This window comes from Grammomys surdaster, unplaced genomic scaffold (assembly GCF_004785775.1).
Source record: "Grammomys surdaster isolate TR1022 unplaced genomic scaffold, NIH_TR_1.0 315, whole genome shotgun sequence".
Lineage (NCBI taxonomy): Eukaryota > Metazoa > Chordata > Mammalia > Rodentia > Muridae > Grammomys > Grammomys surdaster.
The window spans coordinates 849,986-869,078 of NW_021604734.1; the positions used below are offsets into that span (position 1 = coordinate 849,986).

At 36.0% G+C, this 19,093-nt stretch overlaps 1 protein-coding gene across 1 annotated transcript in view; it reads left to right on the forward strand.

The window, feature by feature from the left end:
- Shprh (SNF2 histone linker PHD RING helicase) overlaps positions 1-19,093 on the forward strand; it is a 71,895-nt gene that overhangs the window by 36,611 nt on the left and 16,191 nt on the right. The window contains exons 18-25 of the mRNA XM_028777783.1: positions 50-192; positions 1,004-1,177; positions 1,463-1,525; positions 2,494-2,719; positions 4,056-4,199; positions 5,370-5,471; positions 6,838-6,909; positions 9,057-9,245. Coding sequence (XP_028633616.1) covers positions 50-192; positions 1,004-1,177; positions 1,463-1,525; positions 2,494-2,719; positions 4,056-4,199; positions 5,370-5,471; positions 6,838-6,909; positions 9,057-9,245 — 1,113 coding nt within the window. The remainder of the gene's footprint in view (positions 1-49; positions 193-1,003; positions 1,178-1,462; positions 1,526-2,493; positions 2,720-4,055; positions 4,200-5,369; positions 5,472-6,837; positions 6,910-9,056; positions 9,246-19,093) is intronic.

A 19,093-nucleotide genomic window follows, 5' to 3' on the forward strand; every position in this document is an offset into this window, starting at 1 on the left:
GAATGCTAAATATATGCAGTAATTGATCACTTTTGGCCTTTTTTTCCAGATTCACTCTAATTCTCCTTGGTGGCTGAATGTAATCCATAGAGCAATGGAATTTTCTGTTGATGAAGAACTTGTTCAGCGGGTGCGAAATGAAATAAGCAGTAACTACAAGCAACAAACTGACAAGCTCTCTATGTCAGAGAAGTAAGACAATAATACAAAACTGAATCACTGTATACAAGTGTTCAGATAATTTAGTATCAGGAGGTGCATGCAGTCCAGTGTCCCAACAGGAACATCTAGGGCTTATAGCTTAATTATTTAAAACAAAAGTATTTGATATTAAGTATAAAACAGGGATCTTTTTTCTTCTGTTAGCCATTTGACATGTTCTCCTTTTAGAGCCTTGAGGGTCTGTTCTTTGTTGCTGTTGTTGTTTCATACGTATTCTTGTTGGCTTGAGATAGGGTCTAAGTAGCCCTATCCTGAACTCATTATATAGACCAGGATGTTCTTCAACTTGCAGATCCACCTGCCGCTTGCCTCTGCCCCTACCTCTGCCCCCCTGTGCTGGGATTAAAGGCTTGTAGCACTACATCTAACTTAATTGCATTTTTATAACAAGAAATAGTACTCTTATCCATTTTTTCTTCTCAACTTTGTTTTGTTTTAGACCGTATAGTATACTCTCCTTAAATACAAAAAGAATGTCAAAAGACTGTCTGTAGTCATCTAGCCTTAGAAAGCTAGACTGTATTAGTCCTGATTTTTGAAAGATACTGTATCCTCTCTTTTAGGTCCCAAGAATAGAATTACCAAACTTTTTGGTATCTTTTTGTAACAGGCTTTGCATTTTATTAAACCTTGAGTAGGAACCAGTGGGTAGACTCTGAACGGAAGTCTCAGTGGAGTGCGTAAATTTGCCAGTTTCATTAACACCATGATTGACACACATTTTCTGAGGAAACTGACTTATTTCCTTTGTGTTATATGCTGTGCTGCTGATGGGAATAAGGTTTCGTGACTGCAGAGGTCTTCAGTTCTTACTTACAACACAAATGGAAGAGCTCCATAAGTTCCAGAAGCTAGTGAGGGAGGCTGTGAAGAAGCTGGAGAAGCCTCCGTCCCGTGATGTGATTGAGTCTGCAACTGTCTGCCACCTGCGGCCAGCTAGACTCCCTCTCAACTGGTAGGTGTCTGGGGAAGTTCTACAGGGTCCAGCATCTTCTAGGAAGACACTTTGACCTAAGAAATGGTTCATCATAAATTGAACCATTTTATCTTAATTCAGATAGATATAGAGATACATGTTTTAAACTAAAGCAAATCAAGGATTGTGTGCTTGAAAACCAAATCATTTTTTTCTTAAGTGCTCTACTTGTTAGAAAAATAAAATACAAAATGCTGGCTTTTTTTTTTAAATGATATTATTGCTCATCATATTTGTAAATATTTCTCTGATAATCTCTTTCAGCTGTGTCTTTTGTAAAGCTGATGAATTGTTCACAGAGTATGAATCAAAGCTATTTTCTAACACGTAAGTTCACTGATTATTACTCATGAGAAAAAGTAAACATTTCAAAAGATTAAAGTCTTTATTATGCAACTGTATTTTCTGTTACGATCTTTGGTATATTTTTCCTGTATTAAATCAGTTTAGTAATCCTTGGGCATTTAACATGCCCATTTTTTTCTCGATAGAAGCTGTAGCTAAGTGTTTATAAGGGATAGTCTGTAATTGTAGTTGAGGAGAAATTGAGAGTAGTAGTAAGATCCGAGCCTCAATACTATGATGAATTTGAACTCAAATCCTTGACCACTGTCGAGAGCAAATTACCTCTTTGACCCTCATGAAGTTAAGGTAACAACTTAATCTACAATTAAGTATTGAATAAGAAAATATATATAACTATTTAGCAGAAGGCTAGTACATACTAAGTACCTAATTAAAAAATTATAGTGCTTATTATTTTTGTCATCAAAAAACTTAGGCTTTGTTGGGATTGTTGTACTTGGCATGTCTGTATCCCGATTGTGGCCTTTGCCCTGTTGCCACTATGTCTTGTTTTTGGTTTTTAATGCCTGGTAATGATGGTGGCTCAGGATTCTTAGAATGTAATTTGTAGAATGAGATTTAAAGGGTTTTGTTTTTGTTGTTGCTATCAGGGATTGAGCTTGTAAAGCAGAAACACACATGTGTAATCTTAACCTTTGAAAGCTGGAAGTAGGACAGTAAGGCGTTCAAGGCCAGCCTCTGCTACATAGTGACTAGGAGGCTAGTCTGAACTACGTGAGACCCTGTCCCAAAAGTATAAAACAAAAAATGAAGCACAAGACAATTCTTAGGATTACTATTTTTTACTTAGGACCTACAAATGCTCTTACTAATGTGAAAATTACTGTAGAGTATTGAACTGGCTTGTGTGACCTGCTGGCCTTGCTCATTTGCAGTGCTAGTTACTCATTGGTGACAGTTAAAATTACTTGGTTCTGGTATCTCTTCAGAGTCAAAGGCCAGACTGCGATCTTTGAAGAAATGATAGAAGATGAAGAAGGACTTGTGGATGATAGAGTACCTACCACTACCAGAGGCTTGTGGGCCGTAAGTGAGACGGAGCGATCTATGAAAGCAATATTATCATTTGCAAGATCACATAGGTTTGACGTTGAATATGTAGATGAAGGAAGTGTTTCAATGGATCTCTTCGAGGCATGGAAGAAGGAATATAAGGTACACTGTTTTTAAACTTCCAAAATTAAAAACCTTTTTACATTAACTTGAAAATCTGCTTTGGAAACTGTATGTCATTTTCTTCATTAAATTAGTAAACAAAAGCTGACATTTGCAGTTAATATGTAAAAGTATTTAATTGTGCGTTTTATTGTAACCTGCATCTTAATAGCTATTTTATGAAACTAGCATTTGACTTTATTTTGTTTTTGTAATGGGGAATAACAACCAAATATCAGTATCAACTTTGAATATTGGGAAGCATAGTAAATATCTTCCAAGTTGGAAATCTGGAAAGCATTACAATGGATACAGCACAAAGTAGCCTTTAGTTTTTTACTTCAGTGATTCCATTGCATTCTAATGTGTGAGATGTACATCTCGTATTTTTTTTTATTAAATCAGTTTTCATATTTGTTGTATTTTGATCTTTGCATGTGAGATGGGTATGGGAGACAGAATACCTTTACATTATATGTCATATTTGCGTGTTGCTATTTTTATAATTTTTTTTAAAACAAAAGGTTTTGTATTGAGAAGATATTTTATCTAGGTAAAATGCCAGCTCAAACATTTGATAAGTTGAGAAATGATGCTTTTATAAAGGTGAAGTCATTAGTTCATTGTAATTGTTATAGAGGTAATGCACATGGGCACAGTTCTTTACAGCAGACCGTGAAGGAAGACAGTGCCCTGTACAGTGCCTCCCTGCCTGCCATTCCTGCACTGTTCTCTGTAGCCTGCTCGTGTCATGTGCTTTGAGCTTAGGTGAGGGCTTATCATGCCTCTCTCCATCTTTGTGCATTTTTCCTTTATACCTTTGTACAAGAAATGGAAAACCAATGAGTAGATGTACCAACTAGTATCTACTTTAAAATATGATAGTAAAGACAGCTTATCAAAATATATAGTGATTGGTAACATTTTATAAGTTTTGAAAAACTTGTGTAACTGCTTATAGCATTTTCCCAGTGAAAAGTAGGATTAAAAGTAATTGCTTGTCTTTGAAGGAGGAAGAATAAGGAGAGAATAATAATATTAGGGCTCTCTAAGGAATTTGCCTGATTAAGTCTCTTTAATTGGATAGTCTTTGATCAGTTATTTCAGAAATCTTCCCATATTTGCAAATTATTTTGAATATCTCTTGAATTAGATAGTTTATGGTCAGTTACTTCAGAAATCTCACATTTCTAAATTAGCCTAAGTAACTGCTTTTCCTTGAAGGTTAATGAAAACATGTAGGCCTCCTTTGAAGCCTTTTGCTCAAAGTACATCTTGGTGATTTTGGACAATTTTAATCTGGTTTCTTGCTCCTGTCTTTATGTTTCCCCATCAGTTACTTCATGAATACTGGATGACTCTGAGAAATCGTGTATCTGCTGTTGATGAACTTGCAATGGCTACAGAGCGACTAAGAGTGCGCCATCCCAAAGAGCCAAAGCCAAACCCACCTGTCCATCACATCATTGAACCACATGAGGTAGTTAAGAATCGATCGCAAGAAAGGCCCCAGCAAAAATCCAAAATGTACTGAAGACATAAAGCCAAAGCAGCAATGTCTGTTTGTTACTGTCATAAAAATGAGCAATTTCATTTGTATGTGGTATATCCTTAGTGTGTCCACTATTTTTATTTTTGCACATTCTATTTTTGAATACTTTGTATGCATCAAATCAAATAGATATTCTTGGTCACTTTTAGAAGGATTTTATAGCCTCAGTTTTAACAGAATTTGAAAAACATATTTCTTAAAAGTAACTAACAGCTTTTATTTTTGCACGTTTTTCTCTCTTGCAAAGAGTAGATATTTACAATGTGTACTGTAGTAATCTCCATTTGTGTCAGGATTCAATCAGAATTCTTTCTTATGGCATAACAAACATATTTCCTGTGTTATTTATGTTTAACCTTTATGGATATTTTAATATTTTGAACTGATTTCTTTTTGTAAAGAATTTAGAATATGATTTAGAAAAAGTTTAAGATATTTTTGTTATATACTATCTTAAATATGAATTGGTAGTGATGTTTTTCTTCAAATGTATGTCTTAGTCTTAAGTTTACAGCACTACAAACATAAGTAATAAGGAAATCCCCTCTTATCTAATTCTCTTTTCTTTCTGATGTATTGCAGAAGAGGAAGAAAAGTCAGGGATAATATTCCTGTATTTTATAAACCACACATACCAAGCAGTGTATTGTGTCATTGTCTTCATCCTATGCATGTATTATTTAAAAGTGGCACAGAAATAGGGTTCAGATTGATTTTTATCCAATTTCCTATATATCACGATGCTGCTTTCTAAAAGAACTTTATGGAAATCTGACTTCTGTTTAAAAAAAAAAATCCTTTTAAACTATGTTTTCAGTATTAATCTTGTTTGTTGTTTTAAAACAAACACTAACAATTTATTAAAACCAATGCTTAAAATAAACACAACATTGAAGAGATCAGAAAGAGTAAAAAGGATATTTGTAAGGGGAGGGGAAGGCTGGCTTTGGGGCTGGAACTGTCAATATTAATCTTGTAAAATTAAGTTTTAATGTAAAAATGGTATTTTGTGGGATGGGATATGAATTTGATTATTCAGAAAAACTATGTATGTTTAATATCTTTTTGAGAGGGAATGAAGAGTTTGTTTGTTTCTAGGTTGAACAGAATCGTATAAAACTGGTGAATGATAAAGCTGTTGCTACATCACAGCTTCAGAAGAAACTTGGACAGCTTCTTTACCTAACTAATTTGGAGAAGGTATAGCTTTTAAAATGCTGTTTTCCCTATACTATCTTTTAAGAAACACTTTAGTGATATTTTCCACTGAAAATATCAGTCCTATAATGAATAGGACAGACTTTTTGTTTGTGTTAGATGAATCAAGATTACTTTTGCCTACAATAATTATATAGACCCTCTCTGCTAAACCCTCAGTTCAGCCTCTGCCCCTCCCTGACTAGGGAGATACCTTACCAACTGCAATGATCATCAACCGTTATATCTCCAGAAACATCTTATCTCCCGGCCCACCTCATCCAGGAAAGTACCTGGATGACCTGCAAAATTGTGTAAAATATATGATTAATTGTTTTTAACCATGATGTTGTAGGTGATTTGCTTTGTGTGATCTGAAACAGATCAATACTATGATGAAATAATTTATTCAACTCTTTTAAATGACTGTATAAGCTAATTTCTGGATCTTTATAGATACTGAGTTTAAGTAGTTTTGTCTTTTTATAATTACTTAGAAATTAAATGTTTTCTTTAATGTTAGAATATTTGGTTAGTGAAATCAGAAAAAAAAAATCTTTAGTTGTCTTCAATTTTAAGACCTGTCTACCTTGCTGACTATCAAACTCTTTAAAATGTTATAAGAATTTTAAGGAGGTGTTTGAATCTATTACAGTTTGATACAGTTTCTAGACACACCAGTGTCAACACTATTAATACAGAATTGTGCTAAGTCACAACCTTTTCCCACGTCTGTCCTTGTGCTAAGTGACAGCCTTTTCCCATGCCTGTTCTTGGGCTACATATGCATAAGTGCATACTTGTGCTGTAATAGCTAAGAAGCTGTTTGTTTCAAAGCTCTAAATTTAAAGTGTTTTTAAGTAATTCTTTTTTTTTCCAGTTAAAAAAAAAAGAGAGAAATAAAGGGGTCTCATGTAGTCAGAGCTCCCTCAAGATTACCTTCAACCTCCTGATTTATTTGTTTCTATCTCCCAAGTGCTAGGATTACAGTTGTGTGTCACTATAACAGTTATTAATTTATGTCTTTACAATAAAATATAGTCTGAGAATAAATTTTAAAAATTTAGCTCTTTGTATTTTGATTTTAAATTTGCTTTCTATTGTAATCACAAGTATAGTAGCATGATACTGTAAACTGTAGTTAAAAAAAAGGGGTTTCCTTGCTTTTAGTTGTGTCCTGAATTAATTCCAGAAATAGTAGTAGTAGTATTGGGTAATATATACTATATTAGGTGACATAATTGATGATAGTTAGATAATTAAGATTGAAATTACCAGCATAGACTCCTACAAATGAATTTCAGAGCATGCTTCAAGTCCTAAATATGAAAACATAGCTAACATGTTTTGGGATTCTTTTTTTCTATAGTCTCAAGACAAAACATCAGGAGGTATCAATCCAGAGCCTTGTCCAATCTGTGCTCGACAGCTGGGAAAACAGGTAAGGTGATAATAAGCATCACATGAATTCATAAAACACCTTACAATGTATAAGGCTTCTACATCTAGCTAGTTTTTCTCTGTGTCTTATGCATGCATACAAATATATGCACTTTCTCATAACTGTGAAAGAGTTTAGTTCTCAGGTAGAGTCAGAGGTTGAATTGACATTCTTAAGGTTACAAATACATGAGTCGTCTTTTTCCTAACTAAAAACTTAACCCTAGAACAACCATATCTTTTTCATTAAAGATGCGTAGTTATATACATTTCTAGACAAGTCATTAATTTTGCCACATTAACATATTTGGTAATTGAACAAAGTATAACATAACACAAGTTTAGTAGTACAGAGGCACAGTGATGTAGCTCCTAATAACAGTAAGATGTTAAAGTACAGATAGCTTCTCCTAACAGAATCAAATGTGAAGTTTCCTGTTTTGGAGATTGGAGGAAATAAGCAGTAGCTTGTGTGTATTAGTATAAAATGCCTGTAAACATGATGGCATAATTTTAGTTCATTGAGAATTTTTATTCTGTCTATTGATTTATTCTTGCTTTTTGTGGTAAATCAGCATAAATAGTATCAGAATTTGAGTTACTTTTCAACTTTTAAAAATTGGCCTATTTTACAATGGATTTATTTTCCCTGTGGAATTAAGTACAGAGTTAAATATATCATTTCTATGTTCTGATGAGCAATAATTGGGGAAAAAAGGGCCTTTTAATCTAACATTTACAGAGAAAGATATTCTCAAAAGAGACTGTTAATCTTAAAAGGGAAGCTGCTACATTAAACATTGAGCAGCAGAATAGACATATATAATAGTGTATTATAATAATAATGTCTGATTCAAATAAAAACAACATTATTAAGGAAGGGATTAGGCCTTAGGGTTGTTGTGTTACCTAGCATGCTGTTAGCTCTCGGTCCAAGCTTTAGCACCAGAAGCACCAGAAAGGTGGAGTTGGTTTGGGTCAGAATAATGTCTTCTGAAATTTTAGCTTTAGTGAGATTCATTTACCTACCTCTGAAATTTTATTTTGTCTTACTACAGTTTTGAAAATTTCTTCATATATATTTCTTTAGTATTACCAATGTTTTCTGAACTTAAAATTGGATTACAAAAATAGTTCTGAAACTTCTTTTGTAAAGTTCCATGCTGTAGGGGCTCTGTGTCCTACCTTTCTGTTGAGCCATTTATTCTCAGTCAATTTACTGAATGACCATTTTTCCTGTGCTCACGTAGCTCAGTCATTTCTTCCTGTTATGAAAAAACGTGGGCCTGTCTTGCTCTGTACATTATGAATTGAATTCTATGAGTCACAAAAGTCCTGTACATCATATAAAGTATCCTACATTTCCATTACTGCTTGAGTTCCATAAGGTAGTCAATAGTGCTGCTGTGTAAAGCAAATCTGTATGGGACAGGTCTGAAGAATCTGGAGTAAGCCTTTGATTATATAGGTGAAACTAGGGAGCAGCAAGAAACGTGTTCCCCAACTGAAACAAAGTGAGCGTCTTTTTTTCAGAGACTATTTTAAAGCCACACTGTCTACCCCAATTTCTTCTGGCCCTAGTCTGAATTGTTTTCTAAGGAGATTCCTGGATCCATTTTAGAGTTCTGTCTGTCCCTTTCAGTGCAAATACAGATGGGTCCAAATACAGGAAAAAACAAGCTAAGAGCTTAAGACCCATTGCCACAAAGCAGCAAACTAAGACAAATGGTCTCACAAAAGGATCCACAAAAAAATTTCCTGTCTTTCCAAACAAATCTGAAATATCATCTTATTTTCTGTATAAATGTGTTAGCAACTGAAACTGTAAATATGTTAATAAATTAAGTAGCAATGAGTATATTATCTCCACATTGATGTTCTCAGTTTTTCATTATAGTAGTCTGATGTTTTCTTTAAATCTGAAATGAGAACACTAGCTTCTTATAATGATAGTTGACTATTAAGGAAAATGAAGCTGAAAATTATGAAAATGTATTTCTCTTAGGCTAAAAATAATTTGAAAGCCTATCTTGCCATGAAATACTTAGGAATTGCAGTTGTAAGGCATATCTCCCTGTTTGTGTTTATGGATAGGAAGGTCTCAGTGACCCGTTTTCACCAAGGCTTGCCATGTCTGTTTATTTCCAGTGGGCAGTGCTGACCTGTGGACACTGCTTCTGTAATGAATGCACTTCAATTATAATTGAACAGTACAGTGTAGGGTCTCATCGAAGCTCCATCAAGTGTGCTATCTGCCGCCAGACCACATCACACAAAGAAGTCTCCTATGTCTTCACCTCAGAGAAGGCAAACCAAGAGGATGATATCCCTGTGAAGGTATGGTAAGTCAAGAACATACACAGTCAAAGCAATGCTACAGCAGTTAGTGTCTAACCAAGTAAAGCATTAAAGAAAGTTGGCACAGGGAGTGTAGAAAGTACTGTTCAGTATATCCATGCCAGCTGGCAACTTCAGCTTTATCACTGCTTCCTTGAAGGAGAGAGCTCAGCACATACTACCTAATACAGTTAGCTGCAGCTATACCCACTAAGAGCTAAAGGACTGCATTTCCCTGCTCTGTATGCTGTTTTCTCTTCACTACAGTCAATGTCAGACTGGGAATATACATCAGTGCTAGAATACTTGGTTACCATGCCAAAGATACTGGGTGTACTCTTTAACATTGAAAAGGGATTTTTTTTTTTATCCAAATATATAGTTACTGTTAAGGGTTTTTTGGTTTTGCTTTTTGTTTTGTTTTTTTGTTAGTTTGTTTGTTTAATTTCTTTTTATTGGATATTTTATTTACATTTCAGATGTGATCCCCTTTCCCCATTCCTCCCACCACCTAGCAATCCCCTATCCCATCCCCCCTCCTCCTGCTTCTATGAGGATGTGCCCCCACCCACTCGCCCACTCCTACCTCCCCACCCTCGTATTCCCCCACACTGGGGCATCCAGCTTTCATGGGACCAAGGACCTCATCTCCCACCTATGCCCGACACTGTCATCGTCCCCTACATATACAGCTGGAGACATAGGTCCCTCTCTAAGTGCTCCCAGGCTGGTGGTTTAGACTCTGAGAGCTCTGGTTGGTTGCTATTGTTGCTCTTCCCTTGGGGCCACAAACCCCTTCTGCTACTTCGGTGTTTTCTCTAACTCTTCCATTGGGAACTCCTTGATCAGTTCAATGGTTAGCTGTGAGCATCCACCTCTGTATATGTCAGGCTCTGACAGACCTCTAAGGAGACAGCTATATCAAGCTCCTGTCAGCATGTACTTCCTGGCATCCACATTAGCATCTACCTGGTGACTGCACATGGGATGGATACCCAGGTGGAACAGTCTCCAGACGACCCCTCTTTCAGGTTCTGTCCCAAACTTTGTCTCCATATTTGCTCCCATGAGTATTTTGTTACTCCTTCTAAGAAGGACCAAAGCACCCACATTTTGGTCTTCCTTCTTCAAGAGTGTCATGTGGTATGTGAGTTGTTTCTTGGTTGAGCACTTTTGGGCTAATATCCAACTATCAGTGAGTGCATACCATGTGTGTTCTTTTGTGATTGGGTTACCTCACTCAGGATGATATTTTCTAGTTCCATCCATTTGCCTAAGAATTTCATGAATTCATTGTTTTTAATAGCTGAGTAATATTCCATTTTGTAAATGTACCACATTTTTTTTTTAATCCATTCCTCTGTTGAAGGACATCTGGGTTCTTTCCAGCTTCTGGATATTATAAATAAGGCTACAATGAACATGGTGGAGCATGTGTCTTTGTTATATGATGGAGCATCTTTTGAGTATATGCCCAGGAGTGATAGAGCTGGGTCTTCTTCATGTAGGACTATGTCCAATTTTCGGAGAAACTGCCAGAATGATTTCCAGAGTTGTTGTACCAGCTTGCTCACAACAACAATGGAGGAGTGTTCCTCTTTCTCCACACCCTCGCCAGCATCTGCTATCACCTGAGTTTTTGATCTTAGCCTTTCTGACTGGTGTGAGATGGAATCTCCAGGTTGTTTTGATTTGCATTTCCCTGATGACTAAGGATGTGGAACATTTCTTTAGGTGCTTCTCAGCCATTCGAGTTTCCTCAGTTAAGATTCTCTGTTTAGCTCTGTACCCCATTTTTAATAAGTTATTTGGTTGTCTGGAGTCTAATTTCTTGAGTTCTTTGTATATATTGGATATTAACCTTCAATTGAATGTAGGACTTGTAAAGATCTTTTCCCAATCTGTTGGTTGCCGTTTTGTCCTGTTGACAGTGTCCTTTGCCTTACAGAAGCTTTGCAATTTTATGAGGTCCCATTTTTCAGTTCTTGATCTTTTTTGGTTTTTTGGTTTTTTCCCCTAAGCTTTCTACTTATCTAGTCTAAACCAAGAGAAAATATATGGGTTCTTAGTATTAGCTGATTGGCACAGGGATGACACAATATGATTTAAAGCACTGTGGACTAACATTTCAGAATATAGGTAAACTTGGATCTATATTCTTAACTTTTTCATGTTTTATTCAGAATCAAAAATTACTAATTCAGGGTACAAATAGGATCCACCTGACTTTCTACCCCAAATGTGTTCATTTATTTAAAAAGGCATACTAGGTGGTTTTTTTTCTTGTTTTTCTTATATATGCTTTTAATTTTTTTTTCTACTCAGACTTGGTCAAAAGGTAAATTAATATGTTAATTTAATAGGCATTGGAGGCCAGCTATACAGAGTAGACAATGGTTGTACTAATGCTTAAGCAGGAAGTATACTCTTCCTCATTGATTGCTCCTTCTGGGTTCTTGACATTCTCATATTTTAAGAATGTGTTTTCTGAGTAGATTTGAGGGCAAGTTGAAATTACTGACAGATAGGTGTTAGAGTGTTCTTCCTCCTAAGAAACCAGCAGTTCAGTTAAAAGAGCAGTTGCTTTTTGAATAAATGTTAAGGTATCAATCCCATTGCTGTTCCCAGAGTTGGAATGAATTTCCATTCATTCTTTCAGTGCATACTTATTGGATGCATCCTGTGCCCCAGGCAGTGTTCTAGGCCTCGCAGATGCAATACACAATCGGGATGTGGTTGCTGTACTCATTGATGTTACAGTTTGGTGGTAGGAATGTAGAGGAGTTTGAATTACAGCACAAAGTAAAGACAGTAAACAATGATTATTTTTATAATTATGATAAATACTACATTAAACAATGATTATTTTTATAATTATGATAAATACTACAAAATTAAAGCCAACCTGAGCTTTTCTGAGGGAATGAGTGTTAAGCAACAGGATGTAAACAATGAGTGGATTGGCCAACATGGGAAGAGGGTAGACCTGTCTTGCCTATAGGAAGTTCTCAGACTGAAAAAGAACTCACAGTATGTCAAGACAAACAAGCCTCACACAGAAGTGAGTGGCTGCAGGGCAGAAGGCCAAACTGAAAATAAAATGAAAGGGCAGGTGAGGCAGGGGCTCAGGCTCTAAATCTTGCCATGATCTTTCTTGCTACAGTCTAGAAAATCAGTTAGCAGGGATAGAGAAGAACAAAAGTGGAAAACATGTAGACCTATTTAGGAGGCCACACCGTTGTCCAGAAGCTTTAGGTGGTGACAATAGAGTCAGAAAGAGGTGGGTGTGCTCCAGGGACACTAATATAATGGAGCATTGCCAGGAATAGCACGGGAGGTACCCTGGATGCTGATGTCAAAAATCAGACTGTGGATAATCAAGACTTGTAACCAGAGGCAACTGTAGAAAGTAAGTTCTCTGTTGTTTAATTGTATTCAAGATAAAAGATTCTAAAGCATATTTAATCTCCAATAAAGGAATAGACAGGTGTCAGAGGACTCAGCAGGTAAAGGCACTTGCTGCCTAGCCTAACCACCTGAGTTCTTTCCTGAGACCTACAAGGTGGATGGAGAGAACAGTTTCCCCAAGTTGTCCTCTGACCATATGCACATTGTGGCATGCGTGTGTGCACACATGTACACACTCAGAAAAATAAAAGGGCAACCTGAAAATATAGGAAAGAAAAATAATCTGTAGTATTAGACTCTTAAATAGAGATCTCATTGAATTCAAGTAGTTATAGGTTGAACTGTTGAGCAAACAAACTGTAAGGGTATGTGTGTCTTTATCTGGAATGGGATAGTTTAAGTGAGGTAAAGAAAAATAGTGCTAGGTGCGACTTGAATGTATATATAGACAGGATATGATGAATGTCTCAGTCTGAGGTATATAATGATTTTAAATTAGGTACCCAAGTGTTGAACAAATGAAAGATGGTGTTACTAAATGACACCAAGAACGAGTTAGAGGGGAATTGAGTCTCCTGAGGAGAGCAAGAATTCAAATTTATTTGTGTTCAGGAGAAGTAAGTAATGTTGATGCTCAAATGCAGAACACAAAGGAAAGTCAACATTTAATATTTAAAAGGGCTCCCAAGAAAGTAGTGTGTTCAAAGGACAGCTAGGCTCTAAGAAAAGGGACAAAGAACAATGTTTCCACAAGTTTAAAAAAATAATCTACCTACATTTGTGTGGTGTGATGATGATGATGATGATGATGATGATGGTCTTACAGCACTTACTATGCCAGTAAATTACCCAAGATTGAAAGGACATAAATGAGAGGTAAATACACAAGTATGAATTGTAGTACAGTTTGGGAAGGGTAAGTGAGGAGAGGAGCGTGACCTAAGGAGAATGTATTCTGTCTCTGAATTCCTTGGATGAATGTGTTTTAAAAACGTGTTAAGGGGGCTGGAGTGATGGCTCAGCAGTTAAGAGCACTGACTGCTCTTCTAGAGGTCCTGAGTTCAAATCCCAGCAACCACATGGTGGCTCACAACCATCCGTAATGAGATTCGATGCCCTCTTCTGGTGTGTCTGAAGACAGCTACAGTGTACTCATAAATAAAATAAATAAATAAATCTTTAAAAACGTGTTAAGAAGTTGAAAAGTTCGAGGCCAGCCTGGTCTACAGAGTAAGTTCCAGGACAGCCAGGGCTATATAGAGAAACCCTGTCTCAAAAAACAAAAACAAAAACAAAAACAAAAAAAAAAAAAAGAAGAAGTTGCAAAGTAAAGTTTGTGGTTGGAGCAACCCAGAGGCCAGCCTTGAGGATTTGTGGTCAGTGCTCTATTCTTAGAATTGTCCTTTTTGATCCCGCCCTCTCCCCCACTATCTCCACACTTTTGTATTTCTCTCCCAATTTTCCTAAAGATGCTATCTGTTTTCTCTTCTCTTTCTGCTTTTAGCTACAGGTATGCTAACAGCCACAAGTAGTGTTAGTGGCTAGGATGAGGCAGCTTACCCTTATACAGTGAAAACACTAATGATAGCACCAGGAGCCAACATGAGGCAGAGCTGCTGCCATGCCCTGTGCTGGGAGGTTTAGAAGGAGGTTGCTCTAGCTGCCAGTAAACTGCACAGCTGTGGCACTGAGTCACTGAACCAGCAGACCCAAACACCTGTTCATGTATGGCAGCTTTCCTCTACCCAGTACAGTTACGTCTGCAGCCCTGTTGGGAAAGAGATGTCAGTGTTGAAATACTGCTAAGTACTCTTGCGGCTGCGTGTCTTTCATGGCTGTCTGAACACATGCATTTACTGTCTTATTTAGAAGACTAAAAGATTAGAGACTTTAGTAAAGATATTTTTTCCTACCATTGACACAGACATGCTTACATTTCTTTTTTATCAAACATGACTAAATATTTTATATATTATATAAGCCCGTCTCGTCCTCTTCCACTTTCTTACTTTAATTCTTACCACATTTGTGTTTTTTCTGTCTGCTTTTTCTGTCACCATTTGTGTCTGCCACTTCTGCCTGTTGTTACCTGTCACTTCTTTGACTCTGTCATATTTATACTCTACTGTCTATCACTCACTCTTTCAAACATCTGCTGAATATGTTTTCAGAGTCTGTGCTACTTTTCTGACTTGTTCCCTACAACTTCTAAAACTGAAGGTTCTTTTATTGTCAAATTTTGGTACTTAATTAACAATATGAATACATAAGTTTCTATAACCTTAATTTTTTTATTTCACTCTTAAGTATTTATGACAAGACTTTTGTACATAGCAGACAGTATGACAGCATACATAGTGCTTAATCATGTAACTTGAGATCATATAAAAGATATTCAGAGAATCCAAAAATAATAATAAATAGTCTTCGGTATTTTGGTTCTAATGATATTTTTGGAAATTGAAGATTTCACAGTATAAGGCATCCTGTGGATTAAACATAGAAGTAAGATATTGAGATCACCAGTATCCCTTTGGTGTGTACACTTAAATAAAAACTGCATCATCCATAGCAACAATGACAGTATTCCTAAGTGACCTTGGAACCTACTGGGCATGTTACAAAGTAAACAAAATTCCCCTTGCAAGTTCTGACAACTGCAAAGCATTTTGGATGTGGTGAAGTAGGCCTCCTGGCAGAACATACTGCCACATGGCTTGTTCCATGTGTCCTATGTTTGGCAAGATTTCATACAAAGCACTTTTGTTGGTGTAAACCCAGCCCTGATACTGAACAGGATTCTTAGTTCCTGAATGTCTATTCAGTTCAAAATATTATGCATAGATAAACACAGCAAAACAGCTCCCTTTCCAGCAACTCACCACATATGTACTATTACCTCATTATACATTCTGAGCACCTCGTAATCAGCCAGTGTGCTTTTAGAAACAGTTTTTTCAGACTCTGAAATTATTGAAATCTTATTGAGACTCTGGACGCTGACATGCTGCCTGCCATGATGATAACAGACTGAACCTTGGAAAATGTAAGCCAGCTCCAATTAAATGTTGTCATTTATAAGAGTAGCCTTGGTCATGGTTTGTCTTCACAGCAATAAAACCTCAACTAAGACAGAAGTAGTACTATGGGTCTCAATAAGATTGGACCCATTGCAGATAAGATATGATTTAGTATGTTTGGTTTTAACAAAGCTTATCTACTAACTTTAGAAAAGTCTGATGCAACTTTATAGAGAAAATATTGTATTTATATTCTAATTCCAAGAAAATCAGTACAGCAATAAGATGTATAGAATCCTGAGTATAGCAAAATACCCAGAATGTTTTCTTTCCGCTTCCCTCAAGTTATCAAAAGTTGGCTTGTTCATACTTTCCAACATGTAATTAAATATCTGGGTAGAAGAAAAAACTAATTATAAAATTGTGAGTTTGCTTAAAGTAATTATACAATAACTTCATAAATCAAATCTATACTTAATTGTATTTAAATGTGTACATCTAAATATCCCTATATATCATACATGTTATACATCCATGTTAACTGATAAATTGAAAATGGTGTTGATGTTTTTGTTTAAGTGAGTATATGTAGATAAAATTCTAATTGTCAAAAGAGAAAAGAAAGTTTCTTTCTTTTTTGTTTTTCAATACAGGATTTCTCTGTGTAGTCCTGGCTGTCCTGGAACTCACTCTGTAGACCAGGCTGGCCTTGAACTCAGAAATCCACCTGCCTCTGCCTCCCAAGTGCTGGGATTAAAGGCGTGCGCCACCACTGCCCGGCGAAAGTTTCTATTTAATGACCCAGTTAACAATTATAGTTCTGAATAGTCAGTCTGTAGTTCTCTTAGTTATACTGAAAGTTGACCATGCCATATAATAAGTTAGATACACAATAGAGTCTGAAGATGTATACATTATTTTTATTTACTTATCTCTTTGAAAAACATAGTCCTACTTCTGTCTTAGTTGGGGTTTTATTGCTGTGAAGAGATATCATGACCAAGTTACTCTTACAAATGACAACATTTAATTGGAGCTGGCTTACATTTTCAAAGGTTCAATCTGTTATCATCATGGCAGGCAGCATGTCAGCATCCAGGCAGAAATGGTACTGGAGAAGGAGCTGAGAGTTCTGCATCTTGATGGGAAGGCAGCCAGCAGGAAATTTACTCTTCCTCACTGGGAAGAAATTTAGCACTAGGAACCCTCAAAGCCCACCTACACAGTGACACACTTCTTCCAACAAGGCCACACCTCCTAATAATAGCACTTTTCATAGGCCAAGCATATTCAAGTACCACAGTCCTTTTTGGACTGTTGACACTTATTAGAATATAAAGAGACATTGTTCTTGAGTTTCTCTACTATATCCTAAGCATGACACCTGGCGTGCAATAGTCAGTAAATATGTACCTGGATGGTTATTAAGTATCTCTTTGATCCAGAAATAGTTATTTATGTCTGAAATAATTCTGCAAACTGTTTTAAAAACTGTATAATGATTTTAAGGCCTAATGTATATAAGATTGTGCACAGCCTGGAGAAAGTTTCCATTGTGCTTTGTAAAGTAACACATAAATGAATGAATAAGCCCACAATCGTTCCTGGTGTATGCTTGAGAAGTACTCCTACTTCATGAGGTCAGTCAGACAAGCTTTAAAACTTGACTGCTGTGCTTTTCGCAGCAGCATAGGTTTTACCTTGGTGAACGAGTGTGAACAGAAAAGACATGACAACTTGGCACCAGGAAAGAGCTAAATGGAAAAGTACAGGGTGAAAATCAGAAAATACCAAAATAGGAACTGACTTTCTCCTGAACAATCAATGGAGCTTTTGAGCATTCCTGTGCAAGTTACAAACCACTGAGGAAAGCTATAAAAAAATATATTACCATACAGTACCATTGCAGTTGTTCAATTTACTGACTAGAGAACCACCTTTGCCTTAATGGAAAGTAGAGGAAACTAAGCTGTGTGGGTATGTCGTCATTGAAATCTCATTTCTCAGAGGAAATTTTCAAAAGCAGTATTCTCAGGACCTTTAATTCGCATAGTATGTATATAAGTTTTCAAAAATTACTCCAAGTAATGACTATAAGAATAAAATGTTACTGTGCTATTTCAGATGCGAATGTCCCACACCTGGTAAAGGTGAATATATCTTCTGTGGTAGGTACAGATTGGACATCCATGGGCAGTAAGAAGTACTATATGTACAGTGGCCTGTAGTAGGTGTTGGTCCAGAGGCAGCTCTCTCTGGTAAATGAACACCTGATTATATCACTGGAGTAACAATTCCTAGAATTATAAACTTCCCACTTCTTCCCCTAAAGCCCAATTTATATTTGAGAAAAAATACAGGAAAATAGTTCTTATATGTTTAGTAGAAATAATCAATAAAATAATGGAAAAATAAGTATCTTGAAAATGTCATAAAGTGAAAACTGGTATTTACCTTCTTTCTTGTTTTGCTCTATTACTGTGACTACTTCCAGGGAAACCCTGTATGACCTTCAATACATACAATTTTTTCTTTGAGTACTAGCAGTAGTCAGAATCCACTGGCTTTTCTTTTTAAAATAAGAAATTAGTATAGGTATTCTTCTCCCTCCTTCATGTTTAGTATGTTTAATTTTTAAATATATGTGTAAGTATGTATGTATGTATGTATGTATGTATGTATTTAAGACTTATTTATGTGAGCACACTATAGCTATCTTCAGACACACCAGAAGAGAGCATTAGATCCCATTACAGATGGTTGTGAGTCACCATGTGGTTGCTGGGAATTGAAATCAGGACCTCTGGAAGAACAGTCAGTGTTCTTAATATAATATGCATTATAGCCATGTTTTATTATGTAATTGTAGATATATCTATATCCAGAAAAAAGAATAGTAGCATGTGCAGTATTATAATGTTAATTTTTTTATCATAGAATCAAGTAGAAAAATTGAAGTTACATATCAAAGAGTATCTTCCTAGTCTTCTGCCACTGAGCTTTGCCTTTAAATAGGTTTTCAGTATATTAAGTATGTAATGGGATTCTTCTAATGTTTTTTATAGGTGTGTATAATGTATTTGGTCATATTCAACCCCAGTTCTCTCTTGTCCTCCTCCCATTCCTACTCATCCCCTTCATAGAATTTTCTGAGCACCCAAATCTAATATTCTTTCTAATTATCTTTCTGTTTTCTAAGGCAACTTTACTCAGTGTTTATTTATCCATGAAATTATCATTAACATTCTTCATTCTCTGTGTTAGACAGCTTCAAGAAATTTGCTAAAAGATATGAATGACCAGTTTTAGAATTCTTAGCTTTTTATCATGAATTAAATTTGCCTTTAAAGTGATATTTCCTCTACAATAGAACTTGACTAGATGTGTTACTGATATACTACACTGTACATTTAGTTTACA